This window comes from Struthio camelus, chromosome 2, assembly GCF_040807025.1.
Source record: "Struthio camelus isolate bStrCam1 chromosome 2, bStrCam1.hap1, whole genome shotgun sequence".
NCBI classification, from domain to species: domain Eukaryota; kingdom Metazoa; phylum Chordata; class Aves; order Struthioniformes; family Struthionidae; genus Struthio; species Struthio camelus.
This window is the reverse complement of record NC_090943.1, coordinates 120,242,483-120,260,353: the sequence shown is the minus strand read 5'-3', so window position 1 is coordinate 120,260,353 and position 17,871 is coordinate 120,242,483. Positions and strand designations below refer to the sequence as shown.

Below are 17,871 nucleotides of genomic sequence, written 5' to 3'. Positions count from 1 at the left end.
CTCCCGCCCCGCCTGGCCGCGGCGGTTTTCAGCGCGCCCCCTCTCTTCCCCCCTCCCCCCCCCGCGCTCCGCCGCCGCTGATTGGCGCGCACCGCCCACTCGCGCTCGCAGTTCCCTCGGCCCCCGCCCTTTTCCTTCCCCGGTCTCGCGGGCACGGCGCGCGCACGCCTCCTTCGACCGTTGAGCGACGGCGGGGCGGGGCGGGGCGGGGCGGGTGGGAAAGGAGCGGGAGGCCGCGCGCCAGCGCCAGCGTGCGCACGCCCCCACCCCACGCGCATACCTTCTGCCGCCTTCCCCTCCCCGCCCGTCAAGAGCTGTGCCGTCAGCGCATGCGCGTTGCGCCTCGGTCCCTGCGCCCTCCCCCCCCCAAGTGTTCAAACAGGAAGGCGGACATGTTTGTGGATTTCGCAGGTTCCCTCACACCCGTCGCCGCTGCTGCCGGACCTTGTGCTCTCCCCTCCCCTTCAGCCACCTCCTTCCCTCCTCCTGCTCACGCTGCAGCGCCGGGTCCGTCCTGAAGTGGCCCGGCCGGTCGTCCCGTACGTGAGGCGAAGGCGCCGGGGAGGGAGCAGCGGAGCCGGCGTTGGCAGCGGCGGGAGGCAGTGAGGAGCCGGCGGCGGCCGCGCAGCGACGAGGAGGACGGAGGAAGATGCTGCTGCTGCCGTCGTTCCGCCGTTGAAGCGGCTCGTCCCCTGCCCGCGAGGGGCACCCGCAGCGGGGGCCAGGGCGGCCTGTGTGCGCAGCTGGCAGCCGTGCGCTGCCCGCCCGGATCAGGCAGGGCACAGCCGAGGAGAGGGGGCAGCCTCGGCCCCCGGGCCGCCCCGGGCTCCCTCGCCCCTTGCTCCATGGAGGGAGCAACCCCGAAGCGCTGAGGCACGCCGCCGAGAGGAGTTTCCTGAGTTGGTTCCCCCCCCACCCCCCTTTTATTTTTCCTGTGGTGGTGTGCGTGCAGACTGGGGCACTTTGGCTTTTTCTTTTTTTTTTTTTTTTTTTGCTGCCGCTGCTCTTTCCTCCGCTTTTTCGCGAAGAAAGCTGTGCTTCGGAAGTTGGCACCTACCTGCGGCTGATCCTGCAGGGCGAAGAGGAGGAACCGCTACGCTGGCTCCTAGGGCGGCTTCCCCGGCTGGGAAAATGAGGCTGCTGAGACACTGGGGCCCGAGTAGAGGAGGGAGGGAGAGGAAACCTGCTACAGAGTTGTGAGCAGCCCAGGAAAGTGCGTGCGCGCAGGAGAGGGGAGAAGCAACCTTGTCCCCCTTCACCCCCCAATTGCGGACTCCAAAGCACTCTCCTTTGGTTTTAACTTTCCTTTGTGGGGCAGCGTGGGGGACTTGCCTTAGAGACTTCGGTGATTGAAGGGATTTTGTAGGAAGCGCTCCTCAGCCTGTTATAGGCTGTGTGGTTTCTCTTTTGTGCTTGTTTGTTCCTGTTTTTCTTTTTTTTTTTTTTTAACCCTTGCTTTGCTGTGGAATAAGGGAAACTTTTTATCTTCGGAAACATGTCGACGGGAGAAAGTTTTGAGTCTCGGTTTGAAAAAATCGATGTGACTTTAAAGGACCCCAAATCTGAAGTGAATGTGGACTGTTTACTGGTAAGTAGCGAGCGCCGATGGGGCCCTCTGTCCCATCTCCCCGAATTTCTTACCCTGTGGGACTGAATCTCTCTCTCGTGGCTGAGTCACTCAGCTTAACTCCGTAGTGATGTCTTGTTTACCCAATACTGAACTAAAGAGTGTGTGAATCTTTCTGCCGGGTGAGTGGCTTTCCTACCAAGCAGGTGACTTCCCAGTCACCTGCCTCAGAGTTGCCATCTCACTCGTTTCGTGCACGTTTCTTTACTTCACTGGCTGTTATGAGAGGCAGAGGATGCCTTTTGTGCAAAGGTGCAATTCATGAGTGCCAGTCTTGTATGTAAGCAAAAGACTGTACATAGCTTTGATAGACCAATTTCCTGTTCTGCAATGTTTACTTTTTTTTTTGAGTGAGGTGCTCTTATGTTGTGATTAAGCACTGCAGTATTGACTTCTGACTCAGATATCAACTAATGACTTGTAAAATACGGTTCTACAGTTATAATGCCCTTACAGGTGGAGAAGTATCATGGCAGGGGTTTAAATGCATATTAAGCTCCATATGCTGAGCCAGGAATACGGGGTCTGCTACTTTTTGTTTTCCTACTTGGTCATACCTGGTGGTTCCTTGGTTCTCTCCAATGCTGTCAGTCTTGTAATGGCATCATAAGAAAGCAAGATGTAACCCTTCATTCCTCATGTAAAACCCACATCATTTGATGGTTACTTGCACAAAAGTGAGGATTATTTCGGTTCTGAGATTAAAAAGTGTCTTAACAAAGCGTATACCAAATAGTTTTGTGAATTGTTTTGTGATGTATCTGGGTACATGGTACTCCTAGAAATGCCCTTAAATAGTAGTGAAGTGTAATGTATGGTTTTATGCTGATCCAGCTAATTCATTTTCTTTGGAGCAAGTGATAAAAGTTTGTATTTTTATTTTTTATTTTGGCTTACTAGTGTTGCAGAAAGGAAACATTAAATTGAATTTGTTCCTAGTGTGAACTCTGACTTTGGGGGAGTGGAAGAAGAGGTGTGGAGGTGGAGATAGCTATTAACAGTCATTCTTCGTCTACTGTCTGGCTTTTACCATAAAGCGCACTTAAGCGTAAAAGTTGTGGAAGAGAGATTCTAATGAAAGAGTGGGTGTGGGTCAGTGGCATCTTGTGCTCTGTTTAGCTTATTACTGAGTTGTGAGGCTGTAAGTATTGACAGGTCAAACCTACCTCCATGGATAAAACCTCATGTGGCTGCTATTGGCGCTAAGGAAAGTAGCATCACATCCTGTAGAGAAGCTATTTCTTTTGAACTACGTTACGCATCTTGTGGTCTGGATGTCCTCTGAAAACCACTGCTTGTGGAACTGGTCTGATGCTTACAATGTACTTTGTTAGTTTTGATGATGCAAGACAGTGCCTCAAAATTCTGCATTTTATACCCATTGTCTGTTGGTAGAAGTCAAGAATAGAGAATCAATTAATCATCCAGAGTTAATCTTGTCTCAATTTTCTAGTATGTGCACTGAGGTTGGCCATATTGTTGGGGCTTTTTACAGCAGTAGGAGGTTGCAGATAATCAAACATGCGGTTGATAGTATTTCTAACTGTATTCCTTGATCGGTTAATCAGTTTCAGCATTTGTTCCTTTCCAGTGAATATGCGTTACAGCTTGGAGTTAAGCTGTAGTTAATTTTGGAACTGATCTTGTTGGGATGCTTCCTGTCACGCTTGTGTAAAGTTTTAGAATGTTTGCACCTCAAGTATTAAGAATATCTCTTAAATTGATTATTTCTTATGACTTTTCTGAGATTTTGGCGTACCTCAAAGTATTGCTTTAGAGGTAACTTCTTATGGTATGATCGATAGGGTGTTTTTTTTTTTTTTGGCTAGCCCCTACTTATGATTCAGGCATCAGCTGATATGTTAACTCTGTTTAGTCACTGTATCAGTCTCTGTGTTGGCTGGACTTAACTGGGCCTTGTATCTCTCCTTGTTAGTTGGTTTTAGAGTTCCTATAGCATGTAAGTATCTGCTCTAACCCTTTTTAAAGGGTTTAAATATTTGACACCAGGTCTTAGTGTGATGATTCACAAGACCAGCGTCGTTCTTGGCCCAAAGTACTACTTGCATATTAAATCCATCATAAAAATCACAGAATGCTTGAGATTGGAAGGGACCTCTGGTGATCATCTAGTCTAACCTCCCCACTCAAGCGGGGTCACCGAGAGGACGTTGCCCAGGATTGTGTCCAGATGGCTTTTGAATGTCTCCAGGGAAGGAGACTCTGCAGCCTCTCTGGGCAACCTGTTCCAGTGCTCAGTCACCCTTCCAGGAAAGAAGTTTTTCCTCATGTTCAGATGGAACTTTCTGTTCCTTCTGTATCTATATGGAGATGTTCTTAAGGGCAAAAAAAATGCCTAGGTAGAGGTGCAACTGATCTCCACTTAAAACCTCTTTCAGGATGAACTCTCTGCCTACCCTCCCTTCCACTCCTCCCCTCTCCTTCCCAGCTCCCCCACAAAAAAACAAAACAAAACAAAAACTTGTCAATCTCCAGTCCTGATGCATTAAAAAATAAAGTCATGTTTGATGATAGGACTTGATACAAATAAGCTTGCCCTTGTTTATAATAATAACACTCTAAAAACCTTTGAATAAAGGCCTGAGTTGATGTTATTTATGGCGGTTTTCACTTTTCCTCAGCAGAGGTGTCAGTTAACTGTGCATCTAAGCTGTAATATATAAATATCTCTGCACAGGTACTTTAAATTCAACAACTAGTATTCTCTATACTAGTTTTCAGCCTATATAGGCTGAAAAATGCTGCAACTTCTTTAGGTTCAAGAAACAAACTTTTTTGACTGTGTGAAGAACAGTCTCAGCAATGCCCTTGGCTGTTCTTTAGATGTTATCCTCTTTAGCTTTACTTTATTTTGCTTCCATTCTTACTCTTGCTTTCCATGCACTCCCCCTCCCCCCACCCCACCCCATCACTTGGTAACCCTTGTAGACTAACGGGTGGATTTGAAATAACCTTTCAAGTGGACTGTAGCCATTTTGGTTTTGTGGATGCAATGAACTAGGTTCTTTGTGCTAGAAATACCCTAAGTTTTTTATGTTTGAAGTAGTATGAGAATATCAAGAAAAGAAGATGAGGGAGGGGGGAAGATTTAATACAAAGGAAGGAGTGTTATGGATTCAGGAAGGTGTGGGAGAAGAGTTGTGACAACAAAACAGGAGGAAAAGACATACTGAGAACTATATAACTTCCTTCCTGTGGAATGTAAGTTGAAATTCGTAAAGCTGAGTCAAAGGAGAGAGGGAGCTGTATAAGAGAAAACAAGAAAATAAACAGGACTGTAATAAAAGTAGAGTAAGAAAACTGATTCTAAGTTACAACTGTGACTAAACTTGTTTGTGTATTTGGGACTTCATGCCCTTGAGTTGTACTAGGGTGGGAAGTGATAGGCAGGCTGCCTTTTCTGAGGAGTCACAAACAGGCTGAAGCTTATACTCTGCTTGTACTCTGTGCTGCAGTATCATATAGTGCTTTCTCAAAATACTAGGCCCTAGGAGTCCTGTAATCTTGAAAAGATCTAATAAAACTGTGAAGGGTGTGTTAGACACGTGGTCACACTCCAGGGTGTGCACTAATCGGATGCTGGTGAACATCTTAGGTGCGCTTAAACAGAGCCAAAGGCAATATAAGTAAGTAGCTATTAACTTGAGCTTAGTATTTTATTAATAATATTAAGCAGTAGAAGTTAGTTTTTGGTGAGTATACTTTTAGAACAATTTTGGAAAGAATATTTTTTCCCCCCTTCCCTCTGAGTTTCTTTCTGAAATCCTTGGTTTATAAAGTTATGTTTTTTGGAGAGCAGGGAGGGATGTGACTGGTTAGCTGGATGGAGGGGACACCTTTGGCTGAAGCTGCCTATGTTTCTGTTTGATTCAAAAGTAACTAGTAAGTAAGTTGTCATGAAAATGCCTTTTGGTGCTCTCTTCCCTGATAAAATGGGAAAAGACCTCTTCATGAGTTAATATTGTCTAGATACTTGGGTAATTTAGGGCTTGATTTGTTTCAAACTTCAAATTTATGATGGTCTCAGTCTTCAAAGATGTCAATATTTTGCTTCAGCAAAGATGTTCTAGCAGTTCAATGCTTGTTCATCTTCAAAATAACTGACAGCAGTGACCACTGCATGTGACAGACTTATTTTATCTTAGTCTCAAGAAGTATCCATTTCTGTTATACCTTTGGTATATGCTTTGGTAATATGCCGGTGCAGAGGTTGGTTGTGTTTTTTTTTTTTTTTTTCCTCCTTTTCATGCTTTTCTGGGTTCTTCTAGGTCTGAATGTGAATCTTTCTTACATGCAAGCAGGTGAAAAGATCTCAACTTCTCTAGGAGTTTGGAATTTAAAATCTTTGTCGTCTTTTCCCCCCCCCCCCACCTCTCCTTCAAATGTTGGGGGGGGGAAAAAAAGGCACTTTTGAAGACTTAGTGGATAGAGTGGTTAGGGATTTGGTAGATGAATTTAAGAAGTAGTAAAGAAGGCAAGTCAAAATACCTTCACTTTAGAAGTTACATGACAAAATAATTGTTGAAAATGGTCTTCTCTGAAACCATGTTAACTGTGCTCTTAGAATGTGAATAATGAGAGGTTTGCTGTCTGAGAAGTTTACCCCTTTGTTAATGAGGCTTATGCATAGAGAAAGCAGAGTTTGAACGTTTGCAGATTGTCAACTTCAGATTGGAACTTCAGAATGGTCTAAGCTATCTGGCATCAGTTCAAAGAGATGAAATGTCGGGACTGACAGTCTTCTCTGGACGTTATTTCCACCGCTTTCTAGATTTGGCAGTCTTATTCTTTAGTTGGATCTAAAAGGATCTGGCTGACCTGGAAATGTGATTCTGGATCAACTTACCATGTAGAAGCTTTATGTATAAAACTAACTGTGATTGCAGGCTAATATTGCCTACGCATCACTAAAGATTGTAAAGTACATAGACTGATGTGAAATTAAGGATGAAGTGTGTAACTTGGATATGTTAAGCAAAGGAAAAATGTAGTTGTACCTTGGCTTTGGAAATGCAATAGCTTGGTGGATTCTTGTTTCAGGTTGGATCTCTTAGAAGTCCTTTTAATATTATGCAAGCCTCTGGAAAGTAGTAGTAAATGATGGGACTGTCAAAATGGTAACATTTGATTCACAGTGCATGACAGGCTTTGTGCAGGAGTAAGCAACTTGGGCAATGCTTTGCTTATAGAGGCTGTAGGCCCTTACTATTTTTAAATAGGGAAACAAAATAAGTAAGTCTTTATCAAGAATGATAGAGAAGTTGATGTTGTTAAGTTAAGAAACACTTCAATGAGAAGAATTAAAAATGAAGTAGATTATAAATACTCTTATCAAGCAAAAGTGTTTGTAAACAATATTATTTTCCCTGACAACTGCAGAGTGTTTTAGAGTTTTTTTTTTGGAGGTGGTGGAAGGAAGAGGGAAACACCTGGAATCTGTTTGTTGGACGAATTGAAAATTAACCTATTGGTCTGCAAATCTTTGAGAAAGATGATAGCTTCAGGAGCCTCTCATTGAGAACTTAATAAATATTTAGAAGCACTATGACTGGATGATATGTGTAGCCTCATAGTTGTTTTTAGCAGAATTACCTACAAGATAGTTCAATTCTAAATAAAAATAAAAGCTTTTGTAGGTCTCTTACCAAGCAATCCTGAGATGTTTATCTCAATACAGGATGTTTATCTTGAATTTGAGAGATTCCAAAACATGTAATTAAAAACTTCTATTTTTTTTTGTTGACTTGATGCTGTTTATCAAAACTCCTTTGTCATGCAGAAATTGCAGTTATAAATGGAAATATATTGAAAATTTGAACTTTCGTCTTTGAGAACGAAATTAGAGAATGGTTGAAAGCTATCCTGCTTTTGACTTAATTAGTCCAGTTGCTCCAGCAGCAGTAAGACAAGAAGGGTAATTGGACGATATGAGTAAAACTGTAAGCACTATGAAGACAACACCCAATTATAGCTCACTTAAACAAATGTGAATGGTTCCTCCTTCTAGCTTTCTCTCTAGTTTGCTGAAATAAGCACCCTCCTAAAGAGTGGTTGAACAGAGATGAAACTTGACCTTTTTGAAGAAAAGTGATTTGGAGAGCTTGTTTTGTATAGTGTTTTGCACTGCTAAGACACCTTGCTCACCCGTAATGTAATCTCTGGTTAGATATCTTCTGGGGGTTTTTCAGTACTAATGGACTAAGCATCCAAAGGGTATCAGCAAAATGTAGCATGCTGCAGTGCATCTTCAGTTGCACAAAGTCTAGAGACTCTTTAGATAACTAGCAGTTGCTTAGTCTGCTTAGCTGCTCGTGTTGCTAAGTGACAACTGCCACAGGATCAGTACCAGTTTCTAATTAGAGTGCAGGTCAAAGTCTGTTCTGATACTCAAAATCTTATAAAGGATTGGCTTTAACTAAGTAAAAGATTGCCACTCCCTGCAGGACTGTGGCCTCCCATTCTTCAGAAATGTGGAAATTGTCAATATTTATACAATGCAAATTGTCATGAGGACAGTACTTGATCTCTTTATTGTAGATCCTAGTTTAAATCCGACTGCTGGTTTCTTCAGTTCAGATTTCCCTCTTAAATTTTACATGTATTGATGTATTGATTTTTTTTTTGTCCTTCTTTTATAGACTGGAAAAATATGTGAATTATTTACTTGTATCTTAGCTCTGTGGTCCAATGATGATACAAACATATGCTTGAAAGCCTTTGTAGAAAACACTACACTGATTAAGGCTCTATTTTGGACTGTAGGTTGAAACTACCTGAACGTATGTCTAATTTCTGTGGGTCTGGACTAAAGAACTCTTTATCTGGAAACACAAATGGAATAAGTACTTGTTTTTCCTGCAGATCTTCGAGTTATAGCGTTCACTTTTTAAAATAAAATTAAGAAATCCTCAAATTCTAATGGTTAGGCAAGTATGGATGAACAATTATGTCTTCTCTTACCTTTTAAAAGCTGCATTGCTTTCAATGTTCAGATGAGTCAAATTCTAAGATCTGAAATTGTTCAGAGGAAAACTGATACTTTGTAATAAAGTCTCTCTTGATGTTAGATATCCATATTTAGTATTTTTATTAATGAAAGATGGCTATTTTCCTCCTGTGAGCTGACTCCTATGAAAATAGTATTGTAATGTCTCTATAAGAGAGAGAGAGAGAATGAGACAGAGAACTCTGTTAAGCATGTAAATAATGAGGAGAAAAAAGCCTTGACTACACAAATATAAGTCTATCACCTCTGAATTGCGCTTTCCGAAGCGGGAAAGAACAGAAGCTTCTCCTGACATCCAGAGATTTCAGCTATAAGTTTTTTTTTTTTCCCTTCTTTATGGTAGGGGAAATGATGTTTTTTCAAAAGATGGCTAGTGTTATAGCTGTAGTGGTTATGTCAAACTCGAAAATTTCAGGGTGGAAAGAACTTGGTGAAAGGCCCTTCATTTCTTACTGGTCGCTGATAGGTCTCTGCCTAGGTACACTGTTCAAAGAAAACAAAGTCTTCAGGTAAAGATAGATTGGTTATTTGATGTTTATATGTTTTTATTACAAGATTCTAAAGAGACTCCAAGAAGTTAACTAACGTATTTTCTTTCAAAATCAGCTGTATTGGAAGATTATTTGAAAATTGGCCTTTTCGGTGTTTAACACTATGTGCAATTAATATTTTATTGAGTATAAATTATCATAATTTGATGTTTTTCAGTAATATATTTAGTTGGTTGACATTCCATAGTGGATAATTAAATTTGCCAAAACCAGACAGAAAAGTCATTGATACGCCTTTTACTTTTATTTTAATTGTGGTGCATAGCTCTTTTAATATATTTTCTATATCTGGCAAGACATGAGGTAGAAGGTGCCACTTGTTACTCTCTTCAGTAAAGCTCTTTGTAACCTGAGTGTTTTGTTTTTTTTTTTTTTCTTCCTCTCCTTAAAGTCATCTGCCATAGAAGACTGGAAGGAACCTTCTGCTTAAAGACCATTGTAGCCCTTTAGATCTTATAAGGGTAAAAACATCTGAGGGGAAAGTTGCTATGGATTGATAAGTTCCTACTGAATTTAATTTGGGATTCTAGTTAATGTAAGATGTAGAATTCTGTTGTAAAAGAAGAGTTAATGCCTTGTTCTGATGTGCAGTGTACATGCCTGTAGTGACACTTCAATCTTTCATGACGCTGACACTTGGTAGTATTGTGCTTTGTATAGCCTCATAATATCGCTCTGCTTTAGTGAAGCAGTAAGGGAGGCTACTTAGGACTTTGTTTTGGCATGGGAATGGAGGGAACTTAATCTGTATCAGTGGGGCAGTACCCTGTCCAGGGGGAACGGGAAAAAAGGGAGGAGAGGCTGCCCGTGATAGAAGTTGAAGTGCAAGGTGTCAGTGCAACAACCACAATCTTCTTGAAGTATGGATGCAAGCCAGAGTCTGGCACAGTTGCTCCACCCCTGAGATCTAGAGCACCTTTGACTCCACGTGTCGAGTTACTCAATGTAAATGTACCTCTGAGGAGAAGAAGCACTTTCAGCCAGGAGATAGTAGAGTAGGAATGGATGGGGAAGAGGCTCCAGGGAGGAGAGCCTGAAGGTAGGGCAGAGTTCATGCTGGTAATTCTTGCTTCGTGCCTTTTGCCATACGAGACAAGTTGTGCAGAAACAATGCAGGGCAGGGCATAAAGGTGTTGAAGACAGAAGTAATACTGCTGCCTCACAAGTTTGCCTTTCTGAGGCTGTGTATATGCTGTAGCTGTTAGAGGAGGAGTGTATGGAATTTCATCACAAGCCCCTCTTTTGTTATGAAATATTATTAACTTCTTAGGAAGTACTTTGAACATAGATACAGAAAGGATCGTGTCGATGTTAAGCTCTCAGAACTTGCTCAGCCCTTGCAAAGAGAAAAGCTTGTCCTGCCTCTTCAACCTCTATCTAGTAGTTAGTTTACTGCTCTGTAATGAATCCTCTGTGAGTGGCTATCCTCCTCCTTAAACTCTAATTTGTACTAGGAAGTTCAGTTGACAGCTGAACAGACTGAAACGGTTTGCAGTGGTCTGGGGACCATTCGTATGGCTCTGAAAAAGAGAAGTACTGGTGTAAAGGGTGTGATTTGCTATTGCATGTTATACATCCTCTTGCATAGGTGCATAAGGCTGAAAATGGTGCCAGTCAAGTTCTTAGAGTCTAGCTAGCTCTGCTAGCATTAGCAAGTTGTCACTGCTTTTAAAATGAGGACTATTGTTGCTAAAGTTAGCAGAGCAAAAACAGCAGCAGAAATGACAAAATGCTTATTAAAAAAGCTGAACCATTGAGACTGTAAAAGAGAGAAGTACACTGGATTGGGATTTGGAGATGTCATTATGAAGTTACACTCCCTTTGCAGTGAAGGGATTAACATACTTTCTGGGAGAGCTTTTGTCTTCTGTCTTTGACAGAAGTGCCCCTGGCTATTTTCAGCCGTTCTCATACCCCACAAACTGTGCTGCACCTATAGTTTCTGGACATAGCATATGACATGGAAGTGTTTGGAGATGCTTTTGGCTTGTGAAATCAAAACCAGTTGTTGGAGGAATATTCAGATCTGGTCAGTTTATGGTTCTGAGACAAGCTATGAAGACTCCTGTAAGGAAGGCTGTATTCAGGAGAATTTGGGGGTAAGGAATAGAATTCTGATGCAGAGAAGATGATCTTGTACCAAGTAACTTGCATATTTAGAGTTGTGTTTTGGTCCCAGTTAATGGAATTAGAAATTGGACTAAAATGAAATTAGACTTGGAATAGGAAAAGGAAGAAGACGACTAAAAGACACTTTTGCTTCTAATTCTTGATGAGTGTAAGGTCAAAGAAGTCTTTGCAGTTACTTCCTGTTGTTTTTCTTCTTTCCTAAAATGCCTTCAGGCTCTCATAGCAAAGCTTTTCATCCTTAACGGTATGTGTACATAACATATTTTTCCTCAGTAGTTTGGACTTGAGTTGTAATCAAAGATGTCATCCACAAGAAGAAAGTGGAGTAAGTTAAAATGCTGATGAGCTTTAGTGCTTCAGTTCTGGGACTGCATCTATAAATGACTACTACATAACTTCCTGCCCTCTGATAGAGTGCAAGTGGATTTAGTTAGTGTCGGGGAGAGTCTGGATTGCTGCCCTGTTCTTGACCTTACCTTTTCTTTTGGTCATAACAAACTCCTCTCAGCCTGTGGCAAAGAGTGTAGTCAGACCTACAAACTTCACCTTCATGTAAAGAATACTTTCTGTCACAGTTCTTGATACGTTCAGGGGGAATAAGGGTTGGAGAACCACTCGTTACAGACTCATAAACATAATTGGGAATACACAAAAATACTAATTAAAACTATGTCAGTTTCATTAAAAATGTATGTACTTGAGATTGGGAAGTTTCTTCCCCTGTGTCTGATGCCCTGGAAAGCAAAACTTTTCGGTTTCAAATGGGACCAAAAAAGGTAGCTGAGGATTCTCCTTCAAATTGGGCTACTTTTAGAAAGGTTGAGTGTACTTATAATAGAAAATTAAAGCTGTTTTATCTTACTTGTGTAGCATTAGGTCAGTAAATTTACTTGCTAGTGGTGTTGCATTATTCATATTTTCTAGGAGAAAATAACAGTATCTAATAAAGGTGTACTTTTTGGAAGCAAATTGACCAAAAGAGCGAGTGAAATAGTTATTAAGCTCTCTTCTGAAAGAGGAGCTATCAGTTTTTAGTTTAAAGAACTATCTAATGAAGTGATTATTTAGCAGACGTGAAAAAAATGAAAGGTGTAAAGCAGTGTGGTGAAGGTCTGTGAATGTCTAGCAATTTTTTTTAAGAATTATCAGAACCCATCTTCTGCCTTTGCTGAATATATTCGAACTGTTTTCTCAGAGGATTTGGGATCAACATAAGCTTTTTCATAATCGCAGTAAGATACACCATCTTCCCTTTAAATAAAAGGCAAATTGCAGCTTTGTCTAACCTTAAGTGTGAGCTTTAGCTCAATCTCTTGTAGATCTTATTTGCCTTACAATTGCATCATGGTAAACAAATGGTTTTCAGGTATAATAAAGTGTGGCTTATCCATCTGAGAGCTATAGAAATCAACTGTTTTATTAGGTAAGCCTCACTTCTGCATCTAGAAGAAATGTTGACTGAGAGAACTTTTGTTCAAGTTGGACGAGATACCTGTCTTCTGGGATTCCTTTCAGCTCTGCCAAACACAACTTCTCGTATCCCAGGACTTTAATATGGAAGGAGAATGTCTGTTATCAGAGCTCAATGGATTAGTTAATTTCTGTTCTGCTTCTACTGGAGAAGAAATATCAAATTCTGATGGGAAGAAGAGGAGGGCATAAGCGGGTGGATGATAAATCATTATGTCAGTAATGCCAGTTCTGTCTATTCTTGGGCAGTGAAGTTAACCATAATTCTTGAAAGCTCTTTCTGTGGGAACACTTGCTTACCTTTCTTTGTCAGTAATAATAAAGAGTATTTATCCATTGACTTTACACAACTTCAAAGTCAAATCTTTATATTTAAACAATTTTGACTCCCAATCAAATCTCAAGCCTGAAGAGACACAGAGGTTGCAGTCAAAGTTGGTGTGCTATGTCCTCATTATGTAGTCTTTTCTTGATAAATTAAGTATCAAAAAAAGACATTGATGTTCAGACTCGGACAGCTTTTTTGTGTTCTGCAGTTAAGAATATTCAAATATTGAGCATAGAGAAGGGAAATGTGCATGGGGGGAAAAAAAGCCCTGGTTTTACAAGGAAGTCTTGTCTTGTCTGCCTGTAAGATATAAATATGAATAAAAGTTTGGAAACCAAAGGCAGAGAAATTATGAAGGTTATAATTAAGCTTCTGTTATCTGGAGTTGCCTGTCTGGCCTCTGATGACTTAACCCAGGGTTTCTTGATTTCTTCAGGCTTCTTGCAAGACTGTTTAATTTCTATTTCCTATTTCTAAAATAAGGAAGTACTATTTTTCAACCCATCTGTAGGCTTGATGGTGTGGAGACAAATTATTGTTTGTGCTCTTGTAGTAGGCAGGGAAGCGTCACTGGTAGTACCATAGCTTATTTGGAAAATAGACATCAAGCTCCAAGCAGCTGTGTAGCAAATATCTATGGAGGGAGAAAAAGAAAAAAACCTAAAACCTGAAGACTTTTTAATGTTAAGTTAAAAGGAAAGGTGCGAGTCTGTAACACATCAATGAAGATGAGATGTTAAATGGTACTAGCTTAATATAAGCCACTGTTTCCCTATCTCTTACCCTGGGATAAGTATTTTGAGTTAGTGTTGTATTTCTCCTAGTTATAGATGTTCCCACAGGTATAAGGGAATTGAATTTGAACATACTTATGACTGCCAGGTACTGTTTCTAAATAAAAAATAATTTCTTTGTGTATTAGTACCTTACATATTAGCCTAAAAATTACTTTCCTTCACTATAATAAAAGTAAAGGTTTGTGCTGCCTTAAATTTTTTTAGTAGCATGGAAACTTTAATGTTCAGACTGTGGCTGACATCAGTCTCAAATTTTGCACAGACTACATGGTAGGGATTTATTATATTTTCTCGGGGGAAAATTGGAGATAAATTAATCAAGAACCTCATGAAATTTGATGTTTTTTATGGCGAAAGCTTAGTATGTTTTATGGCAAAAATTCAGTACTACCTGACTGTTCAAGCTGTCTGTTGTGCATATATACAGAGTTGTTGAAATGAAGATGTATGTGTTTTAAACTGTGCAGTTAAACTTAGATTACAGCGTCCAATGACTAGTTGATAATGTTTGGTATTATAATGATCCTGTTTGCCGTTGTTTCCAGTAGTGTAATCGCTGGAGGAAAGGGGGAAGATTGCTAAAATGTTCCATTGACCTAAATAGTTTTTGAGGGTTGTAATAAATGAAGTTCATTAATTCTCTGAAAGACTACTTCTTGTTAGCCTTACGTTTCAAGTATGTAGTGTTTTTCTTCCTTAACGAGTTCATGTCTCAGCATTGCTTGCCTTTCACTTGGCTTCTGAAAGTCTGCTTCACAAGTTTCCAGGAAAGCCTTTTTGTGAAAAGCTTCATTAATCATTTGAGATCATCATTAAAGAAATTCAAGTTGGCCAGGAAAAAAAAAAAGATTTATGTTCACTATATTTATGGCACTTTCAGAATGAAAAATATGATGAAGTCTTGGCATAAAGGATTCTTGGAGCCATGCATTTTCCTTTAACTGAGTTTGGAGTGTTTTTTCATTTAAAGTACTTTAGAATAAGCTTCAAAATAAGTAGTAGAAGTTCTCGTTCTCAGTGCTGTTTAAATTACAAGTTGCTTCTCTAAACTTTTGTTAGAAGGAGCTGTGATGGGACTTTATATCCTGCGTGATGCTACCCACAAAATGGCACAAGGAATTACCTGGAGTCTGCTAATGTGTATTTGAATTAGAGTTAATTTTAGTGAGATGCCTGAATATATTGTTTCAAAAAAGAGATCTCAAGCTTTAGAGAAAATACCTCTGGAGTGTTTCACTGGTGGTGGGTTCCCCCCCCCCCCCCCCAGCTTTGTTTCAAAACATCAGTGGAGTTCTTAGCACTGCTGAAAACAGATTGTGGAAACAATCCAAATAGTATATGTAATTAGTGAGTGCCACTATATACAAATTATTTTCTTGAACATAGCTATCACCATCCCAGTTTCCTAGGCAATACTATAAGCATGCTATACCTGTGCTAACCAGCACAATCTCTGCATCATTTGTCCGGTGACATCTTATCTGGTCAGAAAGAAAAAGCAGACTTTAGGAGAAAAAGCTTTAAACCCTGAAGCATGAAGAAATAGAGGAAACCTCACCCCACACAGCACAAACATAAAGAATCTAGTTTCTAAATAGACCAGAAGAGAAAATGCTACAACTGTTAGGTATTTTCTTACGATTTTTTAATCCCAACTTGCAATTCTATCTGAATTAAAAAGAATTATAATACAATAAAAAGCATTTATAGAGCTAAAAATCTTTCCTTTTGTGACATTTAGTACTTTGCAAGCTGAAATGAAGCCTATTTAGAAGGGTGGGGGGAATTCCAAGATTTAAACCCATAAGTTCACATTGTCCTTCTGAGTTGGGAAAAGATCTCTGCTAGGCAAAGAGCAATCCCCAAAATGATCAAGGGCTACTAAGGGTTCCTATACACTCAGCAGCTTAAATTTTTCTCATAATGACTTTCTTCCGTCTCTAATAGAAGATTTCAGGTTAGAAGGTGCTCTATTTGTATATAACTCCCCAAATTAAAAATTAATGTAGAATAAAGTTTTCAGTAAATAAAATTTGATTCTTCTGTCCTAAGTACGAGTGTAATATAGATAATGGGCATTACGAAAGATTGTCCAATGTGTATAGCCAACAGCAAGAATTCAGCGAAGTCTTACTGCGTGAAGACATTTAATTTGAAACGTCAAGTCATGATTTTATGCCCGAAAGATAACCAAAGTGTCGCATTGAATCTGCCATCTCTCTGATAGAATCCTAAGAATTGGGGGGGGGGGAGGGAAGGGGAAGGAGGGGGATTCTCACACAGTTCTCTAACTGCAAGTGTAATCAACAAATTATTATTCCATAAAAAGGCTTAGGAGTGTCAGAGATGATAGATTCTTGTTAGACTTTCATGTTCCCAGTCAGAGATGGATGTTGTTTTGGTGATCTATAGCAACAAGTCCCAGGGAATTGTCCACCAAGACTGAGGCCACAGTCCTGCAACAGCTTCTTGAGTCTGTTTTGTGAACCAGTGTCTAATACTTCATGTAGCACAAGGGCAGTAGCAATAAGGGTAGCATTTAGATATGACTTTTAAAAATTTAGTTATATTTTGGTTTTTTGAACAGATGTCATGATTAGCAGCAAAAGTTGCATTAAATAAAAATGCCTCAGAAAGACTCAGTGGAAAGAGCAGACCAAATTCCAGCCAGTGTTTAATGTCTTCTCTCAAATGCAGTTCTATAAGGCTATTGGCGTTCTTCATTCACTTTTGAAGAAAGTAACTACTCCAGCATCTGCTGAGTCAGACAGCCAAGTTCTAGTGGTGTTGCTTTGTGGTGTAGCAAGGAAAAAAGAGGCTAAATCAGGACATCTTTTAGTCATCCTTTTACCATCAGCTTTCTGTTTGTATTTTGACTGGTTTCATGACGCTTAGTATTGATAGTTGACTGGGGGGTTGGACTAGATGATCTCCAGAGTTCCCTTCCAACCTTGGCCATTCTGTGACTCTTGACAGAACTGAAGATGTAAGCCTCCTTTATCTTATAAGACACAGGTATGCCTTTTTTTTTTTATAGAAAACAGCAGATTTAGTCTGATAATAGCGTAAGATATGTAATTTATAACAAGTTGTTCTTCATGTTTTGAATTTAATTAAATTAAAAATTAAAAATCTAATTAAGAATCTTAAATATATTTTTGACACTTAGAATGTTGCACTCAATCTAGAGCCAGAGTTTTTAGACGGGACCAGAGTCTTCAGAAGATTATTTTCAATTGTTAAGATTAACCTTTGCATAGAAACAGCCTGTGAGAATTTGGAACCACTCAGTCTTAGCTTACTTGTGCTTGTCTTCTGGACAGCGCAACTTTTGTTTTTTGTTTTCAGAAGAAATAACTTATCAAACCAAATAATGTATGAATAGACTCTTAGTGTTTCTTAATCTTCTTATGTCTTCTTGAGAGTAATACGTCCAACTGAGAGGTATAGTCAATGATATAGTAAGTGATATAGTCATCTTTCAACCTGCATTCTGATTTATGGAAACTGGTTTTTGAATTAATCTGAACTAAGCATCATCTTATTTTCCAGAGACTAAATGGATTAGGAGCTCTTCCAATGAGCTAAGGTTATCTTATCTTTCTAAGAGTTGAGAGCTGTGCTGTCATAGTTTAACAGGTGGGGAGAGGAACAAAATCATATTTCACGTACTGTTTCCCTTAAATCTAAATTGAAAGGAGCAAGGAAAGAAGTTCTAAAAACTTGAATGTGATATGATCTCAAAGCTGGTATCTAGTGATTCAAAGAAGAGAAATTCTGTTCTTTATTTGCTGCAAGTCCTACAATGTGGTATCTTGATTGAAGAAAGTTTTTCAGGTGTGTTTTATGTGACAGACTATTAGATCAAGTATGGCATTGCTTGATGCCTCTAAAGACTTCATTGTCTTAAGCGTGGAGCTTTGCGACATAAACTGCTTGTG

At 39.9% G+C, this 17,871-nt stretch overlaps 1 protein-coding gene across 1 annotated transcript in view; it reads left to right on the top strand.

The window, feature by feature from the left end:
* The first annotated feature begins 338 nt into the window (after positions 1–338).
* Positions 339–17,871, top strand: part of ROCK1 (Rho associated coiled-coil containing protein kinase 1) — a 93,693-nt gene continuing 76,160 nt past the window's right edge. Inside the window, exon 1 of the mRNA XM_009672508.2 lies at positions 339–1,588. Coding sequence (XP_009670803.2) covers positions 1,496–1,588 — 93 coding nt within the window. The 5' untranslated portion in view covers positions 339–1,495. The remainder of the gene's footprint in view (positions 1,589–17,871) is intronic.